The following is a 27,861-nucleotide window of genomic DNA, read 5'->3' as shown; positions in this document are numbered from 1 at the left end:
AACGTTTCAAAAAAGGCCATTGGTCAATTCTAAATGTATTGAATTCTTTTTGAATTTCTGAAATAGCTTTTATATTTCCTATGTTTTTGAAAATATATACACAGCCTCTGAAATTATTTTCTTCGTTCATTCTAGGATCAAATGTTCACTGTGCTCACCACTCCTCTAACTTCCTGAAATTGGATTATAGCCCAGTAAATGCCTTACATCCTTGTAAAACTTAAAATTTTATAACCAGCCACATATATTCTCCCATTCTTATAATAGTCTCTTTGGCAAACTGACCCATAAGAGTAGCACAATACAATTTAGCCTATATTTTCAACCATGAACTAAAAAGCAAATAAATCTGAACACTCGTTGGGAACCCAATATGTATCAGCACTGTGTTAGACCCTGATATGTTAAAATTAATTCCAGAATTTCCTGGATTTTGCAGTATACAAATAATTCAGGGACATACCTGGATTGCCAGTAACCTCCACTCTGACCAATGAGCCAACTCTTAGTGGATTATGTCAATGGAAGTGGAAGAACAAAAATAGCACACTTAAGGAATGTACTTAGAAATACCCCCTCTGCCCATCACACCTTCTCATACATTCTTCCCTTTCTTCCATTGTAAGCCCAGAGCCAGTGTCACCATTACACTGCAGAAGGGCTAATGATCAAATTTACCTCTCCTTTAACCTAACAATCCGAGATAATAGCCATAAAATTAGGTTAACAAAAGTATATAAATAAAGTTGAAAGAGAAAGGCTTGAGTAACCCACAGATTAAATACTAAGTATTTAAATATTTGAGAGCAGGCTATACTTTTAGGACTAGATCATTTTGTTCGAATTTTGTAAACATAAAATAATTTTGTATCAGAATTTTTTAGTGTATGACATTGCCATAAGATGCCTGGAGTAACAAAAGAATGGCTTATATTAAATTTACTTTGTAAGTTGCTAAACATCTTGCTAGCCAGTATAAAACACAATGCAGTGTTCACATGCCAAAGAGAATATGTTTCACTTATTGAAATACTGGAAATGCTTTAGGGAAAAATACACACCTAATGAACATAGAAAATATCTGAGTAAGGAAAAAAAGTAGTTTTATTTTTTAAAATAATGATCTCTGAACAGCTTTGAGCTATTGATGACTTATCAGTTGACAACTTCAAATTAATGATTAATTCACTAACCCTTAGGGTGACTGACTCAAATGAGCTGGAATAATAAACACTGTTAATGCCTATTAAAATGTATTTTAATATCAACTAAGAATATTTTCTCACTGCTTCAGTGATTAAAAATTATAAGCTTGGTTTTATTCCAAAATAAAGTATAAATGGAATGCCTTTTGCTATGCATGGGTTTTCAATAAGCAGGAAAAACATATGGCATTCTCTCCTCCTCTCTTATCTCCCAAATACCACACTCTTTGTCTTTCTGCCTTCCTTCTTGCACATGTGGTTTATTGAATATGGATGGAAGTATCTTATTTTAGTTCTGTAGATTATGCCCCCCCCAATTCCTATGTTGAAACCATAACCCCAGTACCTCAAAACATGACTGTATTTGGAGATAAGGTGATTAATTCAAAATGAGCCTGGTATGATGGGCCCTGACACCATCTTACTGGTGTCCTTATAAGAAGAGGAAATTTGAATACACAAAGAGACACCAGGGAGGCCAAAGACCATGCAAGGACACATCTGCAAGCCAAGGAGAGAGGCCTTAGAAGAAACCAATACCTTATTCTTGGACTTCCAGCCTCCAGAACTATGAAAAACATAAATTCTGTTGTTTAAACCACCCAGTTTGTAGTACTTTGTCATAACAACCCTAGCAAACTAATCTACCTTCTTAAAATGACATCAACTATTAAGTAAAAGACACTTCAATGAAGTAGCCCTTTTTTCTCTTGTGCCATCATCCTGGGAAAAACAGCATATAGAGAGAAATCAATGAGTTATTCAGTTTGATTTCACATCACAAAGGACTTTAATCATCAAATGGGGGATTAAAGACAAAGTCCCTCAATAAGCCAACATCAAGGTTATACACTCTAAAACCTTGATATAAGGCCTAAAATAGGATTATCTGCCAGGTCAGGGAAGGGTGACCGGGCAATTCACTGAAAGTAAGAGACAGGATAAGCCATGTACCAATCGCAGGGTTCCTACTTAGAGAACAAGTGATTAAGATCTCGAACAATCTGAACGTGGCAGGCAGCCCTCTATCCCCGGGCTGTCTTTTCCTATCAAAAGGAAAAGTATTGATAAGCTGATGGATCTTTTCTTTTTCTTTTTAATAACATATTTTACTTCCTTTAGTCATCCATGGTGAGTTTCTGGCATGGATTTAAAAGAGTTAAATTTGAAGTATAATATCCATTTTGATACAAACTTGTGGTAAACAATATTTTTTTTTTACTTATATTACCATTGTTTCTTCTAGGATTATAGAGATAGAAGCATGTATTTGAACCTGAAAACTTTTACAAGTGATGACTGCTGTCAAGCCAACTATGAGGTTTTGTATTTTTTTATTCTCTATCAAAAATCAACATTTCCTGTTCCAAAGATGCTATACCTCTTTTTTTAAAAAAAGTTATTATAGTTACATTATCAATGCTTCTCTTCTCTTTGCTTGTGTAGTAAAAAAAATATATTAACAGTTCTAAAAAAAAGAGACTATCTGTGCTATGTGTTTACTATGTTTACTGTGTGTAAAGGAGCCACCTCCCATCCCCCAGGTTGGATGCCTTTCACCCTGTTTCTAAGTTTGCTGACTACTGGTTCACTGTTCTGAAGAAGCTCCTCTGGTTTGGGGAGATCTATTAGTTTTCTACTGTTGCTGTAATTTAATGGATTGAAACAATACGTATTTATTCTCTTACAGTTCTAGAAGTTAGAGGTCCAAAATCTGCTTCACTGGGCTAAAGTCAAAGTGTCAACGGGGCTGGTTCTGGAGGATGAGGGGAGAAAATGTTCCCTTTTCCAGGTTCTAGAGTTTTATTCCTTGCATTTCTTGCCCCTCCATCCAACTGCAAAACGAAGAGCTTAGTCTCTCCCCTTTCTTAGTGTTTTGGTCACATCTCCACCTTCTTTGTAATCACATTTCCCTCTTATAAGGACTCTTGTGATTACTCTGGGCTCACCTGAATAATATAAAATAATCTTTCCAACTCAAGATCCTAACTTTATCACAGCTGCAAGTCCATTTTGCCAGAGAAGGTAAGATTCACAGGTTCCAGGGACTGGGAAATGGACATCGTTATTTATTCTACTACAGGTGATATATTTGAGGATGGGTTGGGATTGGGATGAAGGCTGGAAAAGCTTTCAGGTGGCACTTTCTGACAGTAATAACACATGTATGTTGAGTGCTCACTATGTGTCCACCCTGGCACCATCCTGGACCCTTTACAAGCATCAGTCCATTTACTCTACAGCATCCTGGCTGCAGGGCTGGCACTTGTTGGCACACACTGGTGGGCTTGCATCGGCAGTTCTCAGCGTCTATGACAGGTGATTGCCCACGCTCAAGGCCACTCGACCAGAAAGTGGCAGAGCCAGGATTTACACCCAGGTACTCTGGGCGAAGAGATGGGTCTTCATCCAAGGGCAGCAAGAATGATGGACCTTTCAAGCTGGAAAAGACTTTATAATTTATGTACTTACTCATCTCACTTCACAGTTGAAGAAACCAAAGCCTTGAAATTAAGAAATTAATTGAAACTGAGAGATTAAGTCATTAACTCCAAGCTATATAACCAGAATGGCCAGGCCACTGGGGGATGTGCTCGCCTCACCTAGTCTGGGCTAAGAACCCGCACTCAGCTCTCCACACCATGTTATGGACTGAATCGTGTCCCCCTAAAATTCATATGTTAAAGTCCCAATGCCCCATCCCTCAGAGTAACCACATTTGCAGATAGAGCCTTTAAAAAGGTAATTAAGGTAAAATGAGGCTTCTAGGGTGGGTCCCTAATCTGATATGGCTGGTGTCCTATAAAAGAGAGAGACAGCAGGAATGGGAAGGCAGAGAGGAAAGGCCATGTGAGGACACAGTAAGAAGGCAGCCATCTGCAAGCAGAGGAAAGACGCCTCAGGAGCAACCAGTCCTGATGAACCTTGATCTTGGACTTTCAACCTTCAGAACCGTGGAAAATAAATTTCTATTCTTTGAACCACCCATTTTTGCTAGGACCACCACAGTCCTAGCAAACTAATACGCCCCAGATAGGCCATAGGCCTTAGAAACTGAGCTAGAAGCAGTTAGATCATGGTTCAGATTTCTGGGGTTTCCCAGAAGAAAAAAATGGAGTTTCTAAATAATTTTCAATATCATAAGTCTAAGGGAAATGTACAAAATACAGTCTAACTAAAATTCCAGGTTTCATTGCTTTTAGGTAGAATTATCACAAATCAATGTAGTGACATCAGCTATCTCATACTTATCTGAAACTTTAATTAGCAATATATGCCTTTGATTAGCTTAAAATGAGAAAATTATTTTATTATTTAATAAAGTTGATTTGTTTGATAAATAAAAAAACTCAAGCTTTTTCATGAAGAGAAGTTGAGCAGGAACTATTGCTTTTAAGCCCCCAATTCCTTTCTGTGGATCATCTAAGACTCATGCTGCTTAATCCTCTTCAAACTTCTAGAGCTGTTTCAGGGGTGCACTGAGCAAAGTACACGGCTTTCCTCATTTGTCCCATCAGGGGTATCGAAAGCTACTGCTTTCAAATCTGGGAGTACCACTGACATTTGCTGGATGCTGGATGTATTTGTTCTTTTTTCTGAGCATCAATGACATTTTAAGTGAAAATGATCTCAAGGTAACAAAATATGAAAACGGTCTAATTAAATAGGTGGACCTAGCTCTTTAACCTAACAGAAGCAAACCCAAAAAGCCAAGCTGTTTAGTATATGTACTAGCATAGTGAGTGCCCTCAAAACAATGTACCTGAAAGTTTGAAAAATAGTACTTTAAGCAGAAATGTATATTTAATTTGAGAAATAATAGCAAAGGTGTGAAGAACACAAACTTCTATTAATAACAGAAGTTTATTAACTGCTTTATAATAAAATAGTGAGCCCACTCTATTACAGTACACAGGCTGGAGGTTCTAACAAGTAACACTGTGCCTCAGTTGAGAAAGCTTGTGATGCCAATGCAGGGGGATTGTGGGGCGCTACGCGGCCAAATGTACCCGCCTTCTGCTCGTCCATGGCAACTGCATCCTGATGTTCAGAAATGTTTAGGCATGGGGGAAAACCTGTAAAATTTCCTGAGTATTCCATTAAACAATTCTTAAAATTATGTTTCCTTAATGGAAAACATGAAAATTTTCTGATGGAAACATCCATTTTAATATTTATTATCTTCAATAACTGAGAACCACAATCCTAAAAGTATAAAGTCTTCAGAGTGATCATAAGGCTCTCTCCAGCACAAAGTAAATTTCAAGGCAATTTATCAAGGCATAAATTGCCTTGAAACACCAAGCTAGTGGTATGTGAAGATTAAAAGAAATGTCAAGGTTAGCTGTTGTTTTCTAAATACCAGGATCTAAAAAATACTGGGGGAAAATAAGGATGTGGGAATGAGTGGATATTGGAAGGTACTAGACGGCTAGAAAAAAGGTACTAAGACTAGTTAGCATTAACTAGCAGATAACGTATCTTCATTCATTAGTCAACATTTTCTTCATGTATATAATTATTTCAAGATAGCATTTCTACAAACTATATTGGTTCATTTATTTCTTCAAGTCAGTTTGCAAAGAAATTTTGATTCTTATTATCTAAAGTTACAGCTAATAGTATTTTGATATTTATCCCTAAGTATATCCGGCATTCTCAGCCATGGCTCTTGAATACATTGTTTCTTGATAAAACATCACTAAAACAGAACTGATGTTGAAAAAAACACTACCTACTTAAAGCTCAGGATAAGAGTCACAGCCAACTTAACCAATTCAGAGTATTGAGCTCATATAGAAATTAGATCTTTCTCCTCTTAAATAATTTAACCAATCCTATACAAGAGCAATTATTCAGAAAATCACATCCTACTATTTGCACTGATACTCATTTATAAATATATATTGACTATTGGGCCTGAATTTGGTACTTCTAGTTCACACTTTGGAACCCTATGTTTTCCATACTGGATACTTCATTCTATGAATATGACAATCAATGAAAGAACTTAAAAGTAAAGAAAAGGAGATTTAATTTGGATGCAAGTATTTTGTATTCATGTTAATAAAAAAAGATCATGCTTTCAAAGGAATGGAAGAATAAAATCATATGTGGTAACATAAAGTACTGAAGTCAGAAGTAGCCCAAACATATAACCATCTCCATCACAGAACTAAGCAGCCAGTTCTAATACACTACAAACAATTTGATTAAAAAGGCTTAAGGCCAATGCTTTAAGAAGGAAACACTGTTGAAAAGAGTTTTAAAATATATACTCTTGTAAAATGATAGGTTTTCTAAACATTAAAACCTTGTTTCAGAAGTTCCCCGCTTTAGGTTGTTACTCAAAAACTCATCATGTTCAAAACTCAAATTATTATGAGATCTTGAAATCATAAGAAGCTTCTCCTTATTGGTAAAGTCTTTTTTGATTGCAACTTGGGGAACAAGCAGCCTGTCCATTGGGTCCTCTTTGTTCTCTAGTTTCATGTACCCTTTGCTGTTGTTTCGATCCAACCGAGGCCAACTTGGATGTTTCCGTTGTTCTGCCTGAACAGTGAGAGTGGAGGGACCCCGGTCTAAGTCTAAGGATTTTGAGTGCGACGAGAGCAAATGCAATGATGTGTTGGACCCAAACTGTCTTCTAGCAGCTCCAGGAGACAAGAGCTGTCCAGGCCCAGGTCCAAGGGCCATAGAGGACTTGTACTGACTTGACAACGACTCCCCAACGGAATTATTCCTTGGGAGCACCATGCTGCCTGGCTGGCAAGATTCCCTGGTGTTGGGCAAAGGGACCACAAGGGAATCCATTGACAAATTCCTTGACCTACTTTTGAGGTTATCAGCATCCTCGGTGATGTTGTCTATACTGGGCTCATCAATAACACAGTTATTAAGTTTGATCACAGGCAATGTAAAAGCACTGATAGACGATGACACAATTGATTTGGTTTCACATTTCTTAGGGCCGCTGGTCTTATCATCGGTTGTCTTGGAAGGAGGTGGATAGAGACCAAAGACTGAGACAGAGCTGTCAGAGAGCAAAGGGGGCATAAGATGCCCCAAACTTTTGCTTTCGTTTAGCATAAGTTCATCCTCCTCCACAGAGCTGTCCATTCGAAAACTGCTCCGAAATCCTGAGAAAGAGGCAATTGTATTTGCTGCCAATCTTGAAGCACAGGAGCTCCCGTTCTGTTTTACATCTGTTTCTCCCATCAAACCAGTGTACATGCCGTTCATCTGCTTCTGCTCCTTGATTCTTAGCGTGTGGATGTCAATGACAGTGGAATAGATATCCCTCATGTGTATGATTTTGGTTTCTTTGTCACGGTTTTCATGGAGAATGGCATTAGCACAAATGAAAATGAAAATGCCAATCCCCATTGTGAAAGGGCCAAGCATTTTCATTTTATCGGAATGCAAATGCTGCTCAAAGAAGCGAACCACCACACCGCCCTGGTTCCGAATGACCTGAGTTTCATTTGTTGACAATGTTGTTTCAGCGTCGATAAAATGTTCTTTTTGGGGCCAATATCCAAGGACCGCCATTGCGATTCCTACAATGGAGATAAGCACTCCTAAAATGAGGAAGAAACCAGATGGGGAATAAAGCCGGATTTTGCCACGAACAACCACAACGTCGGCCCGGGGCCGACGCCTGACTGGTTTCTTCTCTTGGGCGGCAGGTGACGGACTGAGGTTGACATGCTGCTGTGATCTGGCAGAGTCTTGCCTTTTCAAGGCGGCCAGGCCGGTTATCACTCCACCAGTTGCTATCATAGCTTGGCCTTTTATTCTGAAAAGAAAGGAAAAAAGATGATGATCTAACTATGTTCCTGTGGTATGCTCATCAATTCAATTTGAAATTTGCTTACATATAATTTTTGTTGCTGTTGTTGTTTCATATGATAGAATGGGGTGGAAGAATATCTTTTTAATGGACATAGTTTTGGTAGAAGTTTTGTTTATTGACTCATGTAAAAATCTGGAGATTTCCTTTTTTAGCTGAGTGTTTCTATTATTGATGAAATGTGAGCTCAAGGTCTATTTTATTTAAATAATTTTATCACTTATTATGCAAGACAGTCCCCTGGTCACAAGACTGACTCTGTCTCCTTCTCTTTCACTCTCTCTCTCCCTCACAGACACACACACATCATGTGTGTTAAAGAAATGGAAAAATCCATAATACTTAATACGTCAAACAAATAGAACCCAGAGTAGTGAAAAGAATACTTTAAAGCAATTCACGGTTCTAAGACCTTTTTTGTGACAGTCATCAGTGAATTCTTCGCTGCCACATTTAGTTTCCCCTCTCAGTTTGTATCTTCCTTGCCTCTCTGTTTCCATGGATGTTATTGGCCCTCCTTTCTCAACACTCTCTGTTCCCCAGTTTTCTATGACACTAAGTCCTCTTGGTTCTGCCCTGACCTTGCAGACTATTTCAATAGTCTCACCCCAAAGCAGACCACTGCCCCCTAGAGTCCTTGGCCATCTTCTCTTCCATACTCCCCTTGGCATTCAAATCTCCCCTACACCTCCGATATTTCCTTTATGCTAATGAGTCCCAAGTCCATATTTCAGGTTCCACATTTTCAACTGCCCATTGGATGACACATTCATGCACTGCTTGGCTCTTTATAGTTATCTTTAACTCCTCCCTTCTTCTTTCTCTTATATCATAATCGGGTTCTAAACTCTAGACATTTTCACTACGTGATGTCTCTCAGTTTCACCCCTCTGCTCCAGTCCTACTCTTCCCAGCCTTGTGCAGCTCTTATTAATTCTCACTAGACCATTATACAACCTCCCAACTGGTCTTCCCAACTCCAATTTCTTTTCCTTTATAATCAAGCTTACATGCAGATGGCAGATTAATTGTCCTAAAACACAGCTCTGAAATTTGTTTAAAGAGTGGAATAATAGATAAAATATTCCCCACTACCTACCAAAGTTTAATCTGGGAATCCAGACCCATGGAGCGTAACTTTTTCCTCTAACTTTTCCCTTTAATTTTCATAAAACTAAAACATAAATATTTCCTATTCCTCATTCATATTCCATACTGCACTCTTTCTGAGACTTAAAGAATTTTTCAGCTGTCCAGAATCCCCACCCCCCGCAACCCCAGTCTTCACATACGGACATCTGGCTAGTGACCAAAGCTCATATTCCACCTCCTTTATAAAGCCTTCCCTGACTGACGTACGACACCCCATGCGAGTGCTCATTTCTCAAAGCATCTTAGCAAGTTTGCTCTGGCACTTAATCATATTATAATGCCATAGTTCTTCCACTTCATGTGGTTAAACATCAAATTGAATTCATATTTTTATTACCAAAAATATTCAATATAGTACCCTCCACATAGCACAAATACATAGAAGTATTTGCTAAAATGCTAAATAAGGGAGTAATTATTCCCCTGGCATCTGATGGATGACCATTACATTACTATACTAACTTTCTTAGTTAAAAATACAAACAAACAAAATTGATAACCAAACAAAAAACAACATTTTGTGAGTTGGTAAAATATCTGTTTTGACTTGTAATAAATAGTTCTCAAGCTGCCAAATCTGGCTGGTAGGAAAACAGAGGATATTTTAAGACCAGGGCATCGAATCTCATCTTGTAGCATTAAGCTCTCCTTTTGAATTTCTATTTATGATTTCTGAATTGTGTTTAAATACCAGGGTTGTGGATGGTATCTACAGTTTTAGCAAGCTGGTGAGTAAATCCAGCCTTCAGTGAAATTATAACTAAGATTAAAATAGTTTAATGTTGGAAGAACAAACTAAATTGTAACCTGCAGCTCTAGTCTATGAAAGTTATCAAAGTGCACAGACTACAGCTCAGAACCTCTCCCAACCCTTGGGTAAAACAAAGCTTAGTGTCAACCTAAGTTTTCTTGAACCAAAACCAATTCCAAATCTTTGAATAAAATGCTTAGATTAGATAGCAGCCATCTAACCCAATTATTTCCATATGGCAGGCTAAGGATTTAGTCTGAAATCCTGTTGAATAGAATAGAAACAAGGGCAAATGCCTTTCATTTGTTTTAAAAGCAACCAAAGTGAACTGCATTCCATGCAAACTTCTAGTCCTCCCCCACTTTTTAAAACATTTTCTACTAGCACTGCCATTTCCTATCTTGAGGCTGATAGAAGAAAGGGCTAGAAGGGGAAAAAATATTTTAAGAAGGATATATGAGGACAGAAGGGTGAAAAAGAGAGCTAGCTGGCTGAGTTTCTGTGTGAGCACGCAGAGTAAGCAGGTTAGACTAGACAGGAAGAAAAAGGCAAGGGTAGCTTAAGAGTGTGAACATTTATAGAAAATAAAAGGAGACAAAAACTTCTAGAGTAGTTCAGAAATAAAGACTAGAACGGTGGTGGGTGGGTGAGGGGAGGGAGGAATCACAGTTTCTTCAGCTAGTCCCCCCTGGTCAGTCCCAGACAGGGCACTGAGACTCCTAAGGATGAGCAAAATGCCCAAGTCCTCCTTTATTTTGGTTCAAGGCAATTCAACACTACGTGAGCCCCTGCTATGACTCAGGGACCCAAAGTCAACCATGGAGTGGGAGAAGTGAAGGTAAGTAAGCAAATTCAGTCACTGCTTCCAAGAGCTTGAAACCTAATGAAGGAACTAATATATCTACATAAAACAGAATGAGGTGACTCCTAGAATGGAAGTTTCCATTTAGGAAGGACTTTTCCAAATAGGCTTCCTTCAGGAGATAGAATATTGATCATAGTCAAAAATCAAGTTAGCAGCATTTCAGGGAAGGTCGTGAGAAAGAAAGCAGGCTGGGGAACAGAAGCCTGGCCTGCCTTTAGCACCCAGCTCAGCGCTGCAGCAGGTGAAGGCCAGAGGGGGAGGGAGGGCCAGGCCTTGGAAGGTGGCAAAATGCCATTCCTAAATGCTTGAACTTTACACTCATCCACCATACAGCTGGAATAAGACACAAATACTGTTGTTGTTATTTTAGGAAAATTAATCTCAACTAGTAGATGAAAGCAGGAAAGAGGGACTGGTACTGGGAAGCAGCATGATGATGCCAAAGGCAGTGTCACAACAAGAAGCCTAGAGAAACCAGAAAACCTAGAGTGAGTGAATCCATAGGGGTCTGTATCTTCCAACTGAAATGCCAATTGGTCCACAGTGTTCAGTATATGCCAAAACAGCCCAAATCTGCTTTTTTATTGATGCTGCAAAGCCACATCTCCTCCATCCTACACTTCTGATCACTGTTTTGTTTTTTTGTATGTGGTTTTCTTTTTTTTTTTTTTTTTTGTATGTGGCTTGGGAGATGTAGGGACCCTGTTAACCAGTCTCCCTATTGTAACACATTGTAACATTCATCTAAGTTTTAATAATAACAATAATGGTAATAATACCTCTACATGGAGAACTACAAAACACTGGTGAAAGAAATTGTAGATGACACAAATAAGTGGGAAAACATCCCATGCTCATGAACTGATAGAATCAACATTGTTAAAATGTCCATGCTGCCGAAAGTGATTTACAGATTCAATACAATCCCCATAAAAATACCAATGTCATATTTCACAGATCTAGAAAAAATAATCCTAAGCTTCATTTGGAATCAAAAAAGAGCCTCAATAGTCAAAGCAATCTTAAGCAAAAGGAACAAATCTGTAGGCATCACATTACCTGACTTCAAGTAATACTACAAAACAATAGAAACCAAAACAGCATGGTACTGGTATGAAAGTGGAGACATAGACCAATGAAACAGAATAGAGAACCCAGAAATAAAACCATATAGCTACAACTATGGAAGTAAATATTCATAAACTATATAATTTGACAAAGGACTAATATCTAGAATCTACAAAGAACTCAAATAAATCAACAAGAAAAAAACAAACAACTCCATCAAAAAGTGGGCAAAAGACATGAACAATAGTTTTTCAAAAGGAAATAGACAAATAGCCAAGAAACATATGAAGAAATGCTCAACATCACTAATTATCAGGGAAATGCAAATTAAAACTACAACAAGATATCACCTTACCCCTGTCAGAATGGCCATTAATAAAAAATCAAAAAGCAATAGACGCTGGAGTGGATGCGGAGAGAAAGGAACACTTAGACACTGTTGGTGAGACTGCAAATTATTATAGTACCACCTCTATGGAAAGTAGTATGGAGATTCCTCAAAGAAATAAATGTAGAACTACTATTTGATACAGCAATCCCATTACTCAATATCTACCCAAAAGAAAATAAGTCATTTTATAAAAAAGGCATCTGCACTCAAATGTTTATCACAATTCAAAATTGTGAAGATGTGGAATCAATTCAAGTGCCCATAAATTCATGAGTGGATTAACAAAATGTAATATATATACATATATATAACAAAGTACTACTCAGCCATAAAAAGGAATAAAATAATGCCTTTTGTAGCAACTTGGATGGAACTGGAGACCATTATCCTAAGAGAAGTTTCCAAGAAAGGAAAACCAAACACCACATTCTCACTAATAAGCGGGAGTTGAACGATGGGTACACAAAGGTGCAAAGAGATCCAAAGGACACTGGAAACCAAGAAAGGGGGAGTGTTGGAGGGGGAGTGAGGGATACAAACTTACCTGCTGGGTACAATGAACACTATTCTGGTGGTAGGCACACCAAAAGCCCTGACTTAAGCATTATACAAGGTATCCATGTAACAAAAACATTTGTACCCCTTAATATTTTGAAATTAAAAAAATAGTAATAATAGCAATCCATACTGCTTATGGTCAGGCATTCTTCTAACTGCTTTAGGTACAAAATATTTATTCTCACAACAATTCTGGAGGTGGGTATAATAATTATGATATCTATTTTGCAGGTAAGAAAATGGAGGCCCATAGAGTTTAGGTAACATGCCTAAGGTCACCTGACTAGTAAGTGACTCTAGAGCCTGTGTCCCTACAGAATCTGAGATGAGGATGGGTCTCCAAATTTGCTTTCACTTGAGGTTTTCTTTCCATGTCTTTTTTTCTTATTCTGATTCCTGTTACGATCATAACACCAGACCCCAAAGAAAGCTGCTCTTCCTTTAAAACTATGACTACAGACCAATCAACTACCATTTTTCAAATCACAATGACCACCTGAGAAAAGCCATGGGGAATACATAAGGTTGAAGGCCCGGCCTTGGGTGAGCACCTGGCCTCACGCACCTGTCTAGATCCCCTTCAGCAAATGAAGATGCAGACGTAGTACATGCTCCACCTCCACACCCCACCTCTTTGCTCTCTGCCATCCTTGAGAGGGCAGGGCTGGGACTTATTTCCTCACGGGTCCGAGTGAAGAATTTCACTATATTGAATTTCATTTTATTAATTGGGCACAGAGTTTTTGCCTATCAATCTCTTTGGATCCTGAGTCTGTCTTCCAAAATCATGTTGTCCTTCCTGGTTCATATTCATCTGCAAATATTGTCAACCTAACTTTCAAACCTTCCCCCAAGCTTTTGGAAATTGAAGAAAGCATAGAGCAAAGCCATGTGGAGTTCCACTAGAGACCTTCTCCCAGGTGGACACTGTTAATTTGTTTAGATATTCATTCACTCATATGATTTGTAAAAATGGATACCTGGCATTGCAATAGATATTAGGCTCAAAATATATTTCCTGGCCTGAAGAATACAATGATCAGCAACTATCCTTTTGATGAGGCCATTCAGATAATTATAAATAAACCTAACTAGAGTCAGCCACACTCAGTGTTTTCATAGTCTCCAAAAAGATGTCATAATTTTGTCAAAAGCCAACTTAAAAGACATATATATATATATATGTATGTATATATTTTTTTTCTCCTGCCAACAACCAAAAATAAGAAATTAGTTTGGGTTAACTTTTGGCTACATAGTGATCATCTTTATTTTCCATTCCCAGTGCTCACAAACCAGCCACAATTTTACTAAGCAACAGGCATCAAAATCACCAGGTTAAAATTTTCAAAACACAACTTCCTCACTGTGCAAACCAGCATACTTTTGGGCTATCTCCAGGCCTTTGCCACCTTATGTGAATCCAAGATTCATTGTGGATCTTGAAAATCATCTGTAGAAATTCAATATCATTTTGCCACCTTTCTCACTACAGAGAAAGGTAGACTCTTATCCTCAAACACTCTGATACTGTCTACTTGCCTGCCTTGGGCTCACTTCCCTCTCAACCATGTTTATTTTACCGTTTTCAGCCACAAGCTCTTTCCCCTTGACTGAGATTTCTGCTCTGTGTGTCACATGGAACACTACACCATATACCAGCTGTTCTAATCTTCAGGCTTATCCTCTCCTGATCTTGCTCTGATTATAACCTTAAAAGCCTTGTTGTTTTTTACCCTTTTTAGAAGCTTAAGCACATTCTGGAATTTGCTTTCCATGGCACTAATCCATACCAGTTTCTAGTATTCCCACCCTCACAGAAATGTATTTCTGTACATTTAGATCCTCCTCTGACTGCACTGGCCTACTATTCTGACCACATTGTGAGCCTGCTATGATTTAGACATGGTTCACATACTTGTATCTGAGATAATGATAACTAAACAGACTTGCAGAGTTGAGAGACTTTAGTCTTTGGATCCAGACATTCATTTTAGCCAATTGAGGACCAGGAACATCGTGGAATATCAAACATTGAATTAGCAGAAAGAATAGTGTTGGAATTCAAATTTTCAGACTTCCAGTCCAATGTTCATTGTCAGTTATATGCTCCTCTTTCTAGTGTTTTCCGTGCTATCCCAGTGCCTAGCAGAGTGCTTGGCATGTAATAAATGCTCAGGAAGCATCTGCTGACTGTGAACTGACTTGATGCGTATGATTGAAATGTGCTAGGGACACAAACTTAATCAAACTTGGTCTCTGATTTCAGGGAGTATGAAGTCCAGTAGGAAAGCAAAGTAAACATTTCAAATGAAATAATTGCTATGCTGGAGCTATACAAGCATTGGAAAAGCTCTTCTACGCTATCTGGAGGAATCAGGAGAGGCTTCCAAGAAGCGACAGCAGTAAATGGGGGCTTGGCATGTGAGTAGGAGTGTGCCATGCAGATGCATTCTAGCTCGCCCTTGTTCCTGACTGGTTCACAAGAGTTATCGCCCTACCATTTTTCATCGTCTCCCCAGATGAAGCATTCCTATTATTTTATATATATTTGATTTGAATTTTTATCCTTATCTGGAGGATAAAAATTCACCAGAATGTGGGACTATCTGCCCGAAGGAAGTAAAAATTAATCTATGCCTCTAGGACCAAACAAAAACATTATATAAAAACCCCATGTGGTATCCACAAATGTGACAGATGGAAATATTTTCTGTTCAAGCTAGAACAGTTTTAGGACTTTCTTCCCAGTTGAGACATTTAAAATTTTTAGAATAGGATTTTTAATCTATATTTTTACCAGAGTTTGAAAGAGAAAATTCTTATGGGTGACTAATACTCCAATCATCCAAAGTTTTAAAAATGAGAATAGAATAGAAATCATCTTTGAATTAAAATCATAATGGTGTTGCACATGGACATTGGAATCGGAGAGACAAAAGGTCCATGTCCCTGCTTCATTACTTGATAGCCATGCAACTTTGGACAAGTTATTTTAGACTCCTCTTCTCTCAGTTCCTCCATCTGTAAAATGGCAAAGGCCTTGTTTAAAATACAATATGTAGTGCACTGGAGGCAGAAGACCTGGGGGGCTTGAATCCCTACCCAGCACTTAGTAACCACACTTGAACAATTAATCAACCTCTTGGAGTCTCAGTTTCTTCATCTGTAAAACAGGTATAGTAACAGTACCTGTAGAATTGCTGTGAAGCAAATGAGATAATGAATGCATAGCACAGTTCAGTGTCTGGCAGTTAAGGTCTACATTAGTGCTGTCAGCTGTGTCTGATTATAAGGTCTTTTTAAAGGATAAAATGAAGTTATATATAAAATGTTTACTATTGTGTTGATTATAATAAGTTCTCAATAAACAATAGCTATTATTAATTCTTCATTGCTCATATTATTCTTCCATTGCTCAGCTAGGCAAATCAAAAATATATTTTAACATATTAAGTTAAGTAATTAATGATGACTCATTGTGTATGGGGAGGTAGTTATGATGGCAAGTTTATACGGAGACTTAGAATCAAAAACAATCTGAATGATATCTATGTATTTTAGTGGCAGAAGCATTAATAGTTTGGTAGTTGCAAAGAACAATCATGTTTATGTAAGAGAGACAGTTGGGAGATATATAAATCATGTCTTTCTTTTTAATTCATTCTATTTATTCAGATTTAGAGATTTGTCTTGTGACAAACATAATAGCAATACTAAAAACAAGGTAGGAAAACCCAGACCAGTTTATCTGATGTTGTTAGTTATCTTAATGATGCAATTGGATCAAATGCATGAGTAATCTGACCAGTTCTGCAAACACCATTCTGTTTCCACTGGGACACCTGGGCACAAAACAGATCAAAAACAATGAGGAATACGGGCCTTGGGGATATGGGAGCAAGAGAATGGCATCAGGGCGATATAACATGGCAATCTACAAAATGTTAATTCAGTGGTAAGAAATTTAAGCTATGACTGTATTAATATGTACATTCTGAAAATCTTTGCTAGTCTTCCTTGGAGAGAATACTTTCTTACTATTCAGTATACTGTAGTTCTACATTTATACACATGCTGGAACTAAAAGGAAATACAGAATGTTTAGATAACTAGCAGAATTGATATTCAAGTCATTAAATATAAAATCTCTTTATGGTCAAGTACATCCTGAGAATGCAGACATGCTAGAAACAGAGAATGCACTTGGAAATCTATACATGTTCTGTTAATAATGCCTTCAGAACCTGCCAGCCTGACAAACTTAAAATATGGGCCCACACCAATTATAAGCTGTGTGACAATGACACAGAACAACTGCTCTCCAAGGACTAAAAGCCAGAAGCCCATGGAACACACAAGTATCCAGGAGGCCAAATAACAGATCCATAATGAGCTTAGAAAACACCCTGCTGCGACCCTGTGGGAGACATTTTCTGCAGGAACCAAAGAAATTAGAAGCCTATTTCTCCCAAAGTAGAAATATGCTTTCCGCCCCACATCCCGGCTCTCAAATCTGGACAAGTTCCTTCAATCACTGTCGCGCTCCCCATTCACTGCATTTCCTGACAGGAAGGACACTGGAAACTGGTGTAAAGAAGCTATCACTAAAAAAGTCACACATTTACTAAATTGCAGGAAATTAGCTGAGATATTCCCGGATAAAGACCCGAAGCATTTAAAATCACAAATTGGACTTTTTATAGAGATCCTTCTAGCACAGGATAACATACATAATAACTTCACTTGGGGGTACAGTGACCACGTTTTTGGAGACACCTTTAGATAGTGAGACTCTAATAAGTATTAACATCCTTTCCAGTAGTTTTAAATGCTTGGAAAAGCCTAGACACACTGCATTCTACAGGATAAGCAGGAAAGCTGGAAAGCAATAGAAATTTCAATTCTAGCCACTCTACTTACTATTAAATATCTTGTATACGTCTACCAGTTTTGCAAATAACACAGCTGCATCCGTACTGTTAAGACTACTAACGGCCTTACATTCTTGTCTACTGAACATAAGGAGCCACCCCTTGCCAGAGCAAAATCACCGTCTCAATTAGCAAGCAGCTATGTCATCTTTTAATCCACAGTAATGTACTTACTGTACATTAAGTTTCTTATAAAGTTTTTCAACTGATGATAGCTCAATTAATAGTAAAGCATTTTATAAATCCTATGAAAACATTAGAATACAGTTCAAATTACATCATTTTTGCTGAACAATTTTACATTTTTTTTTCCCCCCCGTAAGTAAAATCTAATCAGGATCTTCCTTAAAGCAAGGTAGAAAGAACAGAGGCCTCCCGAGGGATGGCAAGACCAAACTCCCCACCACTCACAAACAGAAGGAACCTGTGACGCTTGGAAATGTAAATGTTCTTTAGCATTTAAGGGACATATTTTATGGATCTGTCAGAGAAGGCCCACTGGTAAAACCCCAATGGTAAACCTATTAAGAAAATAAACAGGGGAGAGGATGCATGTGACTATTTCTGTTTTCTTCCTTCCCCCTCTCTTCTCCTACTTGTATGTATTAGCAGAAGCAAGGTGAATTGAGGAAAATCCAGATTTTTAGATTTCCAGTTTTAAAAAGTATTTGTCCACCAGTCTGTTTCACTCTCATCTATTTCTAGCTATTTGAAAACTACTTGCTATAGACAGGATGTTTATGTTTCCCCAAAATTCAAATATTGAAATTCTAGTCCCCAAGGTGATGATGGTATTCGAAGGTAAGGCCTTTGGGAGGTGATTAGAACTCATGAACAAGATTGGTACCCTTATCAAAGACCCCAGAGAGCTCCCTTGCCCCTTTTACCAGGTGAGGACACAGTGAGTAGATAATATCTATGAACAAGGTAGCAGGCCCACACTAGATACTAAATCTGCTGGTGCCTTGGTCTTGGACTCCCTGCCTTCCAGAACTGTGAGAAATAAATCTCTACTGTTTATAAGCCATCCAGTCTAAGATATTTTTGTTATAGCAGCCTGAGCAAACCAGGACCCTCCTCCTGCTCATGGTAAAAAACCCAACAGTACAAAGTGAAGAGGGAGTCTCTCTCACCTCTGGTTTCCCAAGTTTCCCTTCCCAGAGGTGAGCATGGTATTGGATTTCTTGCAGCTATTCCCAGAGAAGGTAGAAGAATGTTTTCTCATTTGGCTTTTAGAACTGATTTATACAAGTTCTTTACGTATTGAAGGAATCAGTTTTCTGGTAGTGATATGCCTGGCAAATGTGTTTAATTTATATTTTTACTTTTTTTGACCATATCTTTTATCATACAGAAAATTGCAATTGTATGTGGTTAACCTCATCGGTATGACCACTGATGGTTTCATGCAATCTTTTTTTTTTTTTTTTTTTGAGACAGAGTCTCACTCTGTTGCCCGGGCTAGAGTGAGTGCCGTGGCGTCAGCCTAGCTCACAGCAACCTCAAACTCCTGGGCTTAAGCGATCCTACTGCCTCAGCCTCCCGAGTAGCTGGGACTACAGACATGCGCCACCATGCCCGGCTAATTTTTTGTATATATATATTTTAGTTGTCCATATAATTTCTTTCTATTTTTAGTAGAGACGGGGTCTCACTCTTGCTCAGGCTGGTCTCGAACTCCTGACCTCGAGCGATCCACCCGCCTCGGCCTCCCAGAGTGCTAGGATTACAGGCGTGAGCCACCGCGCCCGGCCCAGGTTTCATGCAATCTTTACAAAGCCCCTCTGCGATCTAAAGTTATATATGAAAAGTTCTCCCATGTTTCCTTCTAGTAATTTTATGGTTTAACTCCTTGCATTTAAATTTTTTGATGCATCTGGAATTTCCTTTTGGGTAAGAATCAAGGTAGAGATCTAACTTTTGTTTACAGATAAATAATCTCTCTCCCCTTAGTTTGAAATGCTACTTTCATTACATATTAATTTCATATTTGTGCTTTATAGGAAACAGTATGTAATTGGGTCAGTATTAAAAGTTATCATTCTCTTTCTTTCATCTGTCAATTAATTTGCCAGAACCAAACTGATAAAATTGCTATCAGTATTATAACACATACTTGAATATCTCATTAAGATTAACCTATTCTCATCATTTTTATCAAAAGTCTCTATCTATTTTTATACATTTTATGTTGCATATGAAATGCAGACTTTGATTTTTTAAAATCTAGTTAGTCATTTTTTATTGTGATCATGCTACATCTATACATAAATACAGGGAAAATTAACATTGTTATATTGCTACAGCATTTTATCTAAAATAAGTTTTACTTTTTGTCTTTTTTAACATAGATCTCATTTCTTGTAACTTTTTATATCCTGGGTATTTTGTCATTGGATTTCTATAGCATATTGCTGTTTTCTTTCACTATCATTTCCATCTTCAAGTGGTTGTTGTTTGGATGTAGAAAGGCTACTGTTTTTGTGCACTAATATTGTACAAAATGACTTTGCTAAACTTGCCCGCTGTTTAAAAAAAAAGTTTCCAGTTCATTCTCAGGTGCTCTAGAAATAAAATTATATCATCTACATTCATTTGCCTCCCTTTCCCCATTTAAAAAACACAATTGCTAAGTTCTAACTGTATCACTTAATACCTCCAGAACAAAGGGAAACACAATGGGATGAGGATGGCCATCCTGGCTTCGTTCCTGAATTTCATGGAGCACCTATTGCTGCAGCCCTGAAGAAATATCAATCAATGTCTATTTTATTGAGTTTTCACCTAGAATTCCAGGGGGCAAAATTAATAGATTCAGAGTTGCTGCTAGAGAGGAAGACAGAGGGAGTCAAAGGGGGGGGGGAAGGGCAAAGAGAAGAAAAGAAAGAAAAGGAAAAGGTGGAGGAAGAGAAAGAAAAAGTTGTATTAGCAGAGAAAATTATGGATTATTAATGACAGTATTAAATATCTGGAAGCATGAGTAACAACTCCTATATATTTTCTTAAATGACCTTACTTCTTTCATCTCTTCTTTTAAAAAGCATTTATCTAAGGGCAGGAATTTTCCTCCTGGGGTTTTGGGGATTACTGAATCATTTACCAAATATATTAGCTGAAAGGGAAAAACTGAGAAGAATGATAAATTGCATGAGACGCTGGGAGTATAAAAAAGATCGGAAAGAATGCTTCACAGTAAAAATGAGTTCCAGGGAAGCTTAACAACAATAATAGAGGATAAAACCATGTTTCTAAAAACTCCATACATGCCCATTATCATTTTCTATAAAGATAGGGTATTTTTGGATCATGCTTGACATATTTTTAGCTTCAATTATCTTTTATACTTTATAATGGTTTGTTTCACTGGTAATATCCTATGAGAGAGAGCAGTCCAAGAGAAAAGTGGGCAAAAGACATTGTCAATCATTAAAAAAAAAAAATACAAATGTCCAATTAACAAATGAAAAGAATAATGAGCAAAGAAATGCAAACTAAGGCCATTTCTAAAATAAAAACAACTTTACTTGCTAAGAGACAGAAGTAGAAAAACAAACAGATTGATTATGCCCGTGACTGGTGAGTGAGCCCATTGATTGGTGAGCTCTAATAAGCTGTCAATGAGAGGACAAATTAGTACTTTTTGTGAAGTTAATGTGAGGATGACTTTCAAAAATTGATATGTCCACTCCGTTTGCGCCTCCACCAACTGTTAATTTTACTTCTAGGAATACCACCTTTAGAAAGACTTGCACAAATACATATGAAAGCAAGTATGAGGACAGTCACTGCACTACAGTTAAGGCAGCAACCTGGAAACAACTGAAATGCCCAGCAACAGAAGATCAGTTAAATCAATCGTGTTGCATCTATATAATGGAATATTATATGATATTTAAATGGATTTGTGTACACTAATTAGGAAAAATGTTCACATCATATTTTGAGATTTCAGAACAGAAATGAAGAGTTAAGATCTTGTTTATGGCAAACACACAGAATGTGTTTAGATATGCACGTAAGTGACATGGAAGGTGACATCAAACTGTTAGCACTTGCTTATGCTTAAAGGGTGGGGCTGTTTCTGATATGTAACAGAACACTCAGTTTATCTATAATGGTATTATACCTTTTTGCAAGGAACATGCATTGCTTTTATTTCATTTCCACTATGGGATGCTAATGAAATACAAAGCTAAAAAGGATGTTGAAGGCTAGGAAATATAGGAGTAAAAGGCAGACCAATCTGATACATGGTAGGGTACTTAGGTGCTAATTTAAAAACAGGTGTAGTGTAGCCTTAGAGGCAAAAATGCAGGACCGGAGAAACTAGAAAATGACTGAAATCAGTAACCAGACTAAATGAGAAGTTCAGGAAAGAAAGGTTTACTCATGATACATCATAATCTTAAAGCACAGAAAACAATTCTACCTACTAGGACAACACCTGAATCTATTGAGTGTAAGGTAACAGAGAGGATGAATTGTGAATTGGTATCTGCCTTTATGAAGTTTATAATCTAGAATCTGTTCAAGGCTAATGCTGTGCATTGTGAAGCAGATGAGCAGTAGTTAGCCTTTATCATGCAGTGATCAGCCTTCTCTGCATTTGGGTCATCCTGTTAGTCACAGCTTCCTGGTGGCCTCCGCAGGGGGCGTGGCTTGCTTTCTTTCCCTGAAGCTCAGTCGTCAGTGTTTTTATATCGACCTTCATGCCAACCCATCAATGATCTTTCATTGCCCCAGCGTTACAACTGTGTTTCACAGATGGAAACATCTGTGGATGTTTCGAGACTATCTTGCAACTTCAGAATGCCCGCTGTCATGAAGCATGCAGCCACGGAGGCTGGACAGAGATTTTCAGCTTTGTTAGGACGGGGAAACTGAGCTGAGGCTCCAGAAAGCGCTCTTCCACTTGCCCTGATTTACATTCATCTCCTCGTAAGGATGATGGAGCAAGACTGAATTTTATTTAATTTTCATGCCTTCAAATTAAATCTCCATCCCATCCCCTACATGGACCCTCTTTCATCTTTCGTGTGCTACAGAGCCCCCATGAGTCCTCCCAGTGGGTGAGGTCTGGGGTGGCAAGACGTGACTGTCCCCTGCACTCAAGGGTTATCCTATTCTGGGCATCTCCCTGCTTAATCTCAACCTACAGGAGGAATAATTACATCTGACTTTTTCTTCAAGGCATCAAAATCCCTGGGGTTTATTTAAAATGAGTTTATGACAAGGGAGAGCAGTCCTATAAATTCAAGTCACTTCAACCAGAGTTTTAAAAATGCCTTCTTGGTTTTTTTTCCATCAAAAACAACTACTAATAATGTTGTAATGAGTTTTTGATATGTGTATGCTTTCTAAACAAATACTTAGCGTTTGTTTACATTTTTTGATCCTCAACAATATTAGCCCCACAGACAGACCACTGAAGGATAATGCTCTAAATATCTTTTTTAGATTTGCTGTAGTTACATGCAAAACCACAGATTTCATTTGAAGTCTTTTGGAGATTAATCAAACATTTGTTGGGTGATGCATATATTGGCTCATTAGATCCTCACAACGACCCTGCAAAGTAGTTATCAGCATCACTTTATATCGATGAACTAAGGTCCAAGAGGATGTGATATTTGTGTGTAAGTGGTATTTTAGCAGCTCTTCCAGCTCAAGTTCTGACTATATAATTTTCTTAGCCACTACATTGCTTCCAAACTAGCTGTGTCTTCAAAATGAAAAGGACATAGAGCATTGAAGTAATTGCTAAGCTTCTTCAGGCTTCAATATCCTTTGCTTTAATATATTTATAGGGTGTCTGCATTACTTTTGTATTACTTTTTGAATGATGAAGAGGACACTTCTTTCTTCCTAAATTTGCATAAGATAATGACATCAAGTAATTAGGCAAATCAAATAGCATTCCTAATTCTTCCAGAACAATGTTGCTAATTGCTTCAAATTTCTAGTTCACTTTGGAAAGCAAACAGGGCATCTTATTTCTCTTTGGCCCTGCTTATGTTGCTTTTAACCGACACCATCAATTATAATTTCAACCTTCTATGCTCTTTTATCTGAGGGATCCATGACTTTTATCTTAAACTCCTGTGATGTTTTAACATTTATTTCTGTATTCAACAGATATTTGTTGAACATTGACCATGTGACAGACTCTGTAATGGAATCTGACATCCTCTGTCCTCTCACAGGACTGAGTGCCTAGAAGCAGGGGGATAAGTGGGTACCAAGCATTCTAGGCACCATGATGGAAGTATTCATGGGGTACAGAGAAGGCCTAAAGGAGACCTTTGGGGATCGGGCAAAAGGGAAGGGAGGGAGAAGGAGAGGTTTTATAAAGGTGACCCTTGAACTATTTTCAAAGAAAGGAGGTAGAAAAGCAGAGAGGCAGAGAGGAATTTCCAGCAGGGAAAATAGAGGGAAGATGAGCTACTAGTACGGCATGAATTGACTTCCATGAATTCAGATTGGTTGGAGTTTAGGCCTAGGAAGTATAACTTTCTATCAGCAATCCCCAAGCAGAGGACAGAATCCAGTGGTCACATCTCTAGGTTTTACTTGGTGGAGATACCAGTCACCATCATGGCTCCCAGCACTGCCTGCTCGCACTTGGTGGTCTTGGGTAGTCATTCCTTCCCATAAAATAAGTTAAAAACTATCCACTGCTTAAAAGGTCATTTCAGGATTTGTTCAGATTTAAATGGAATAAAGTTGACTAAACTAAGGTCCACAGTCTTATTGAGATCAAAGTAAATATTAGTCAAATGGTAATTTTTTAATAATGAACTCCATAAAAAAAATGTTTTATCCTGAATCTTTCCCAAGAGAACTGCCAGGAAGTTCAAATTATTCATCTAGAGACTCTGGGGGAAAGTATGAAAAATGAGAAGGAGGAGTGAAAAACAAGAGAAATCAGAAGGGAACTAGTGTTTATTGAGCCCCTTATTATTTTTTAGGTACTCGATATATATATTATTGCGTTTAGTCCTCAGAAAAATGAGGGAGGAAAAAATGTTTCATTTCATTTAGGCTCAGAGAAGGTCAGCAATTTTCTCAGTTGTCACACAGCTAGAAAGTGGAAGGGCAAAGTTTCAAATCCAGATCTATTTAGCTTAAAGAACATGCAATTTCTCCTTCATCATACTGCACATTAACAGAAATAGGATTAGGAGAAGGAAGCATAAGTGAAAATGTTGAGAAGAAACAAAGAGATGAGGCAAAGGAAGAAGAGCTTATGATTATGAATTTAGAATTCAGTGAGAAAAATTTGCTATTTAAAGAAAAAAATTAAAAATATGTTATTTAAAGAAAGACATCACATGCATCTCTGAATTGCATAGCATAGAGCCCTGCCCTCAACAACTTGCAAACTTTTGGTGAGGACAATATGAGTTCAACTCCTAACCTTTATAGGAACTTGCTTCTATAAAAATTATCAAAACTGTATGTGAGAAATAATCAAACACCTGAAAACAAAAACAAAAACAAACACGTACCACCCAATGCATAGATCAAGCTGAAATATTCCAAAAAGCAAGTAATGGTGGCAACACAAATTATTTAGTTTCTTGTGTATCTTTTTTTTAAGTTTCATTTGTGTTTATTTTTTTATTTCAAAATATTATGGGGATACAAATGTTTTTGGTTACATGTATCAATTTTCTTATCTTTGAGTCAGAGTTATGTGTGCCTATCATTATTTTGAGGCACGATTTCTGGTATTTTAGCTCTTTATTGCTACAGATTGGACCATCTGTCTCCAAAACTAAGAGGATATTAAAAAATGACTCCTATCACCCCAAACTGATTGATAATATTTTTAAACCTAATCAGTTTAAAGATTTCATTTTTCCCCTAAAGTATCATATGAGAATAATAACCTAAGGAAATATCAACAAAAGGTGTTTTTGTTAGCAATGCTTGTATAAAAGATTTCTCTCTTTCTAGAGGGTAATCTGGCAACATGTACTCTTTTTTCCTTTCAATTATTTTAACACAATGATTTTCCATCTAATTATGGTACATTCAAATAAAGGAATTCTATGTAATCATTTAAAAATGTAGGAAAACATTTAATGACAGGAAGAAATGTTCAATAAATATGTTAATTGAATATGAAAGACACAATGTGGTAAGCAATCTCATTTATTTGAGGTTTTTACACACACACCCCCACACCCACACACACACATGACTGGAGAATAGATACCAAAGTGTACACAGCTGTCTATACTGCAGATTCGGCAACACAAATGTCCCTGTTGTTACTAGAGGAACATGAAGAAAAGATATACATAGAGAAAATACCCAGATGAGCTATTTGGAAAAGCGCTCACTCCACAGTCCAACTAAATATAATTTTAATTTTGCTCATCTATTAAGAAACAGCCCAAATAGAAGGTCACTTAAAATGTGGCCTTTCATTTCTTCAAGATCATGTATATCTTTATTCTAAAAAGTCAAATTACTTTGTTGTGTCAAGATCAATTTAAGAGCTACAACTATGAATTTATAGCTTGAATCAGTCAATTAACTAAAATTCCTTGTGCAAAATTACAGACACATTAATTTTATCTCCCACCAATACAGCTGATATAACTCCTTTTTAATGATTTCAAAAAGGGCAACTGGTTAACTAGCTAGATACCAGGACTAAAATAAAAACACTCATGTAAGTTTTTAAAATAGTTGGTTAAAGGGGTCCAAATGTCTTTACTACAAAGGAAACCATCCCTTTACTATTCTGACCAAACACAGCCTTCATAAATACTCGGTAGGCAACTCTCGGCTTTCTCTGTAAGGTCTTCTGGTACAAGACAGTTCCCATGTTTAGGAATTCATAATCTATAGCAATCAAAACAACATTTGGGAAGACACATAAAAGACAGCGCTACTATTATGATATCAAAAAGAGAAATAATTAGGATCATTCCAACAGTTCAAAAGCAATATTAAAACTACAATGAGCTATCACCTCACACCTGTCAGGATGACAATTATCAAAAAGACAAAAGATAACAAGCATTGGCAAGGATGTAGAGAGAAAGGAATCCTGTACATTGTTGGTTGGAATGTAAATTCATGCAGCCATTATTGAAAAAGTACGAGGGTTCCTTAAAGAACTAAAAATAGAACTACCAGCAATCCCTTTTCTGGGTATTCATCCAAAGGAAATGAAATCAGTATGTTGAGGAAATACCTACACTCCCATGTTCACTGCAGCATTATTCACAATAGCCAAGATATAGAATCAACCTAAATGTCCACTGACACATGAATAAATAAAGAAAATGTGATATATATACACATATGTGTATGCATATATACATACACACACACACACACACACACACACGATGGAATATATTAAGCTTTTATGAAGAAGGAAATCCTGCCATTTGTGATAACATGGATGAACCTGGAGGACATTATGTTAAGTGAAATAAACCAGACACAGAAAGAAAAATACTGCATGATGTTGCTTATTTGTGGAATCTTAAAAAGTCAATTCATAAATCCGGCACTATTGTGCCTCTGGTGGGGCCGTGCCTGAGAATGCGGAGCAAAGAGGCAGGACCAGAATCAAGACGAACCCAGGAACATGCCTGTTTTCTGCTGCAGAGATGTTGCAGGAGCTCTTGGCCAGGCTGGCTGGAGGTGTGAGATTCCAGAGGATGCTGAGAGTGTGATAGGAAATGCCACCTTTTAATTCAACAAACCCTTTTCTGAAACCCACTTTGCCACAATGACGGAATTAAGAAGGAAATCAGGTTCCAGTCAAAAAGATTCATATCAAGGAATTATACTCTCAGAGATGTTGGGAAAAGATGCATGGATCTTGGAAGATAGTAACTCAAAACATGCAGGGAAGGAATAAAATTGAAGAGTTTTTCTTAGAGTACATCATTTGTCAGATTTATCTGATCAAGAATTTGAAGATTTCTATAACAAGGATCTAGTTTGAAGCAGTAAGAAGGATAAGACATAGTTTGAAAACAGCCCTAATCAGAGCAATATGCATTCTGCTAAAATTGAAGCAAGAACAAACATCCAATTTATAGTGAAGCTTGGG

General features: G+C 37.5%; 1 protein-coding gene across 1 annotated transcript in view; it reads right to left on the bottom strand.

The window, feature by feature from the left end:
* Positions 1-5,351: 5,351 nt before the first annotated feature.
* The window catches only part of TMEM200A (transmembrane protein 200A), a 73,716-nt gene continuing 51,206 nt past the window's right edge, over positions 5,352-27,861 (bottom strand). Inside the window, exon 2 of the mRNA XM_069488813.1 lies at positions 5,352-8,004. Within this exon, the coding sequence (XP_069344914.1) occupies positions 6,513-7,988 (1,476 nt within the window). The 5' untranslated portion in view covers positions 7,989-8,004 and the 3' untranslated portion in view covers positions 5,352-6,512. The remainder of the gene's footprint in view (positions 8,005-27,861) is intronic.

Source organism: Eulemur rufifrons, chromosome 15, assembly GCF_041146395.1.
Source record: "Eulemur rufifrons isolate Redbay chromosome 15, OSU_ERuf_1, whole genome shotgun sequence".
Lineage (NCBI taxonomy): Eukaryota > Metazoa > Chordata > Mammalia > Primates > Lemuridae > Eulemur > Eulemur rufifrons.
Note: the sequence above shows the minus strand (reverse complement) of the source record. Positions and strands in the feature narration are given on the sequence as shown.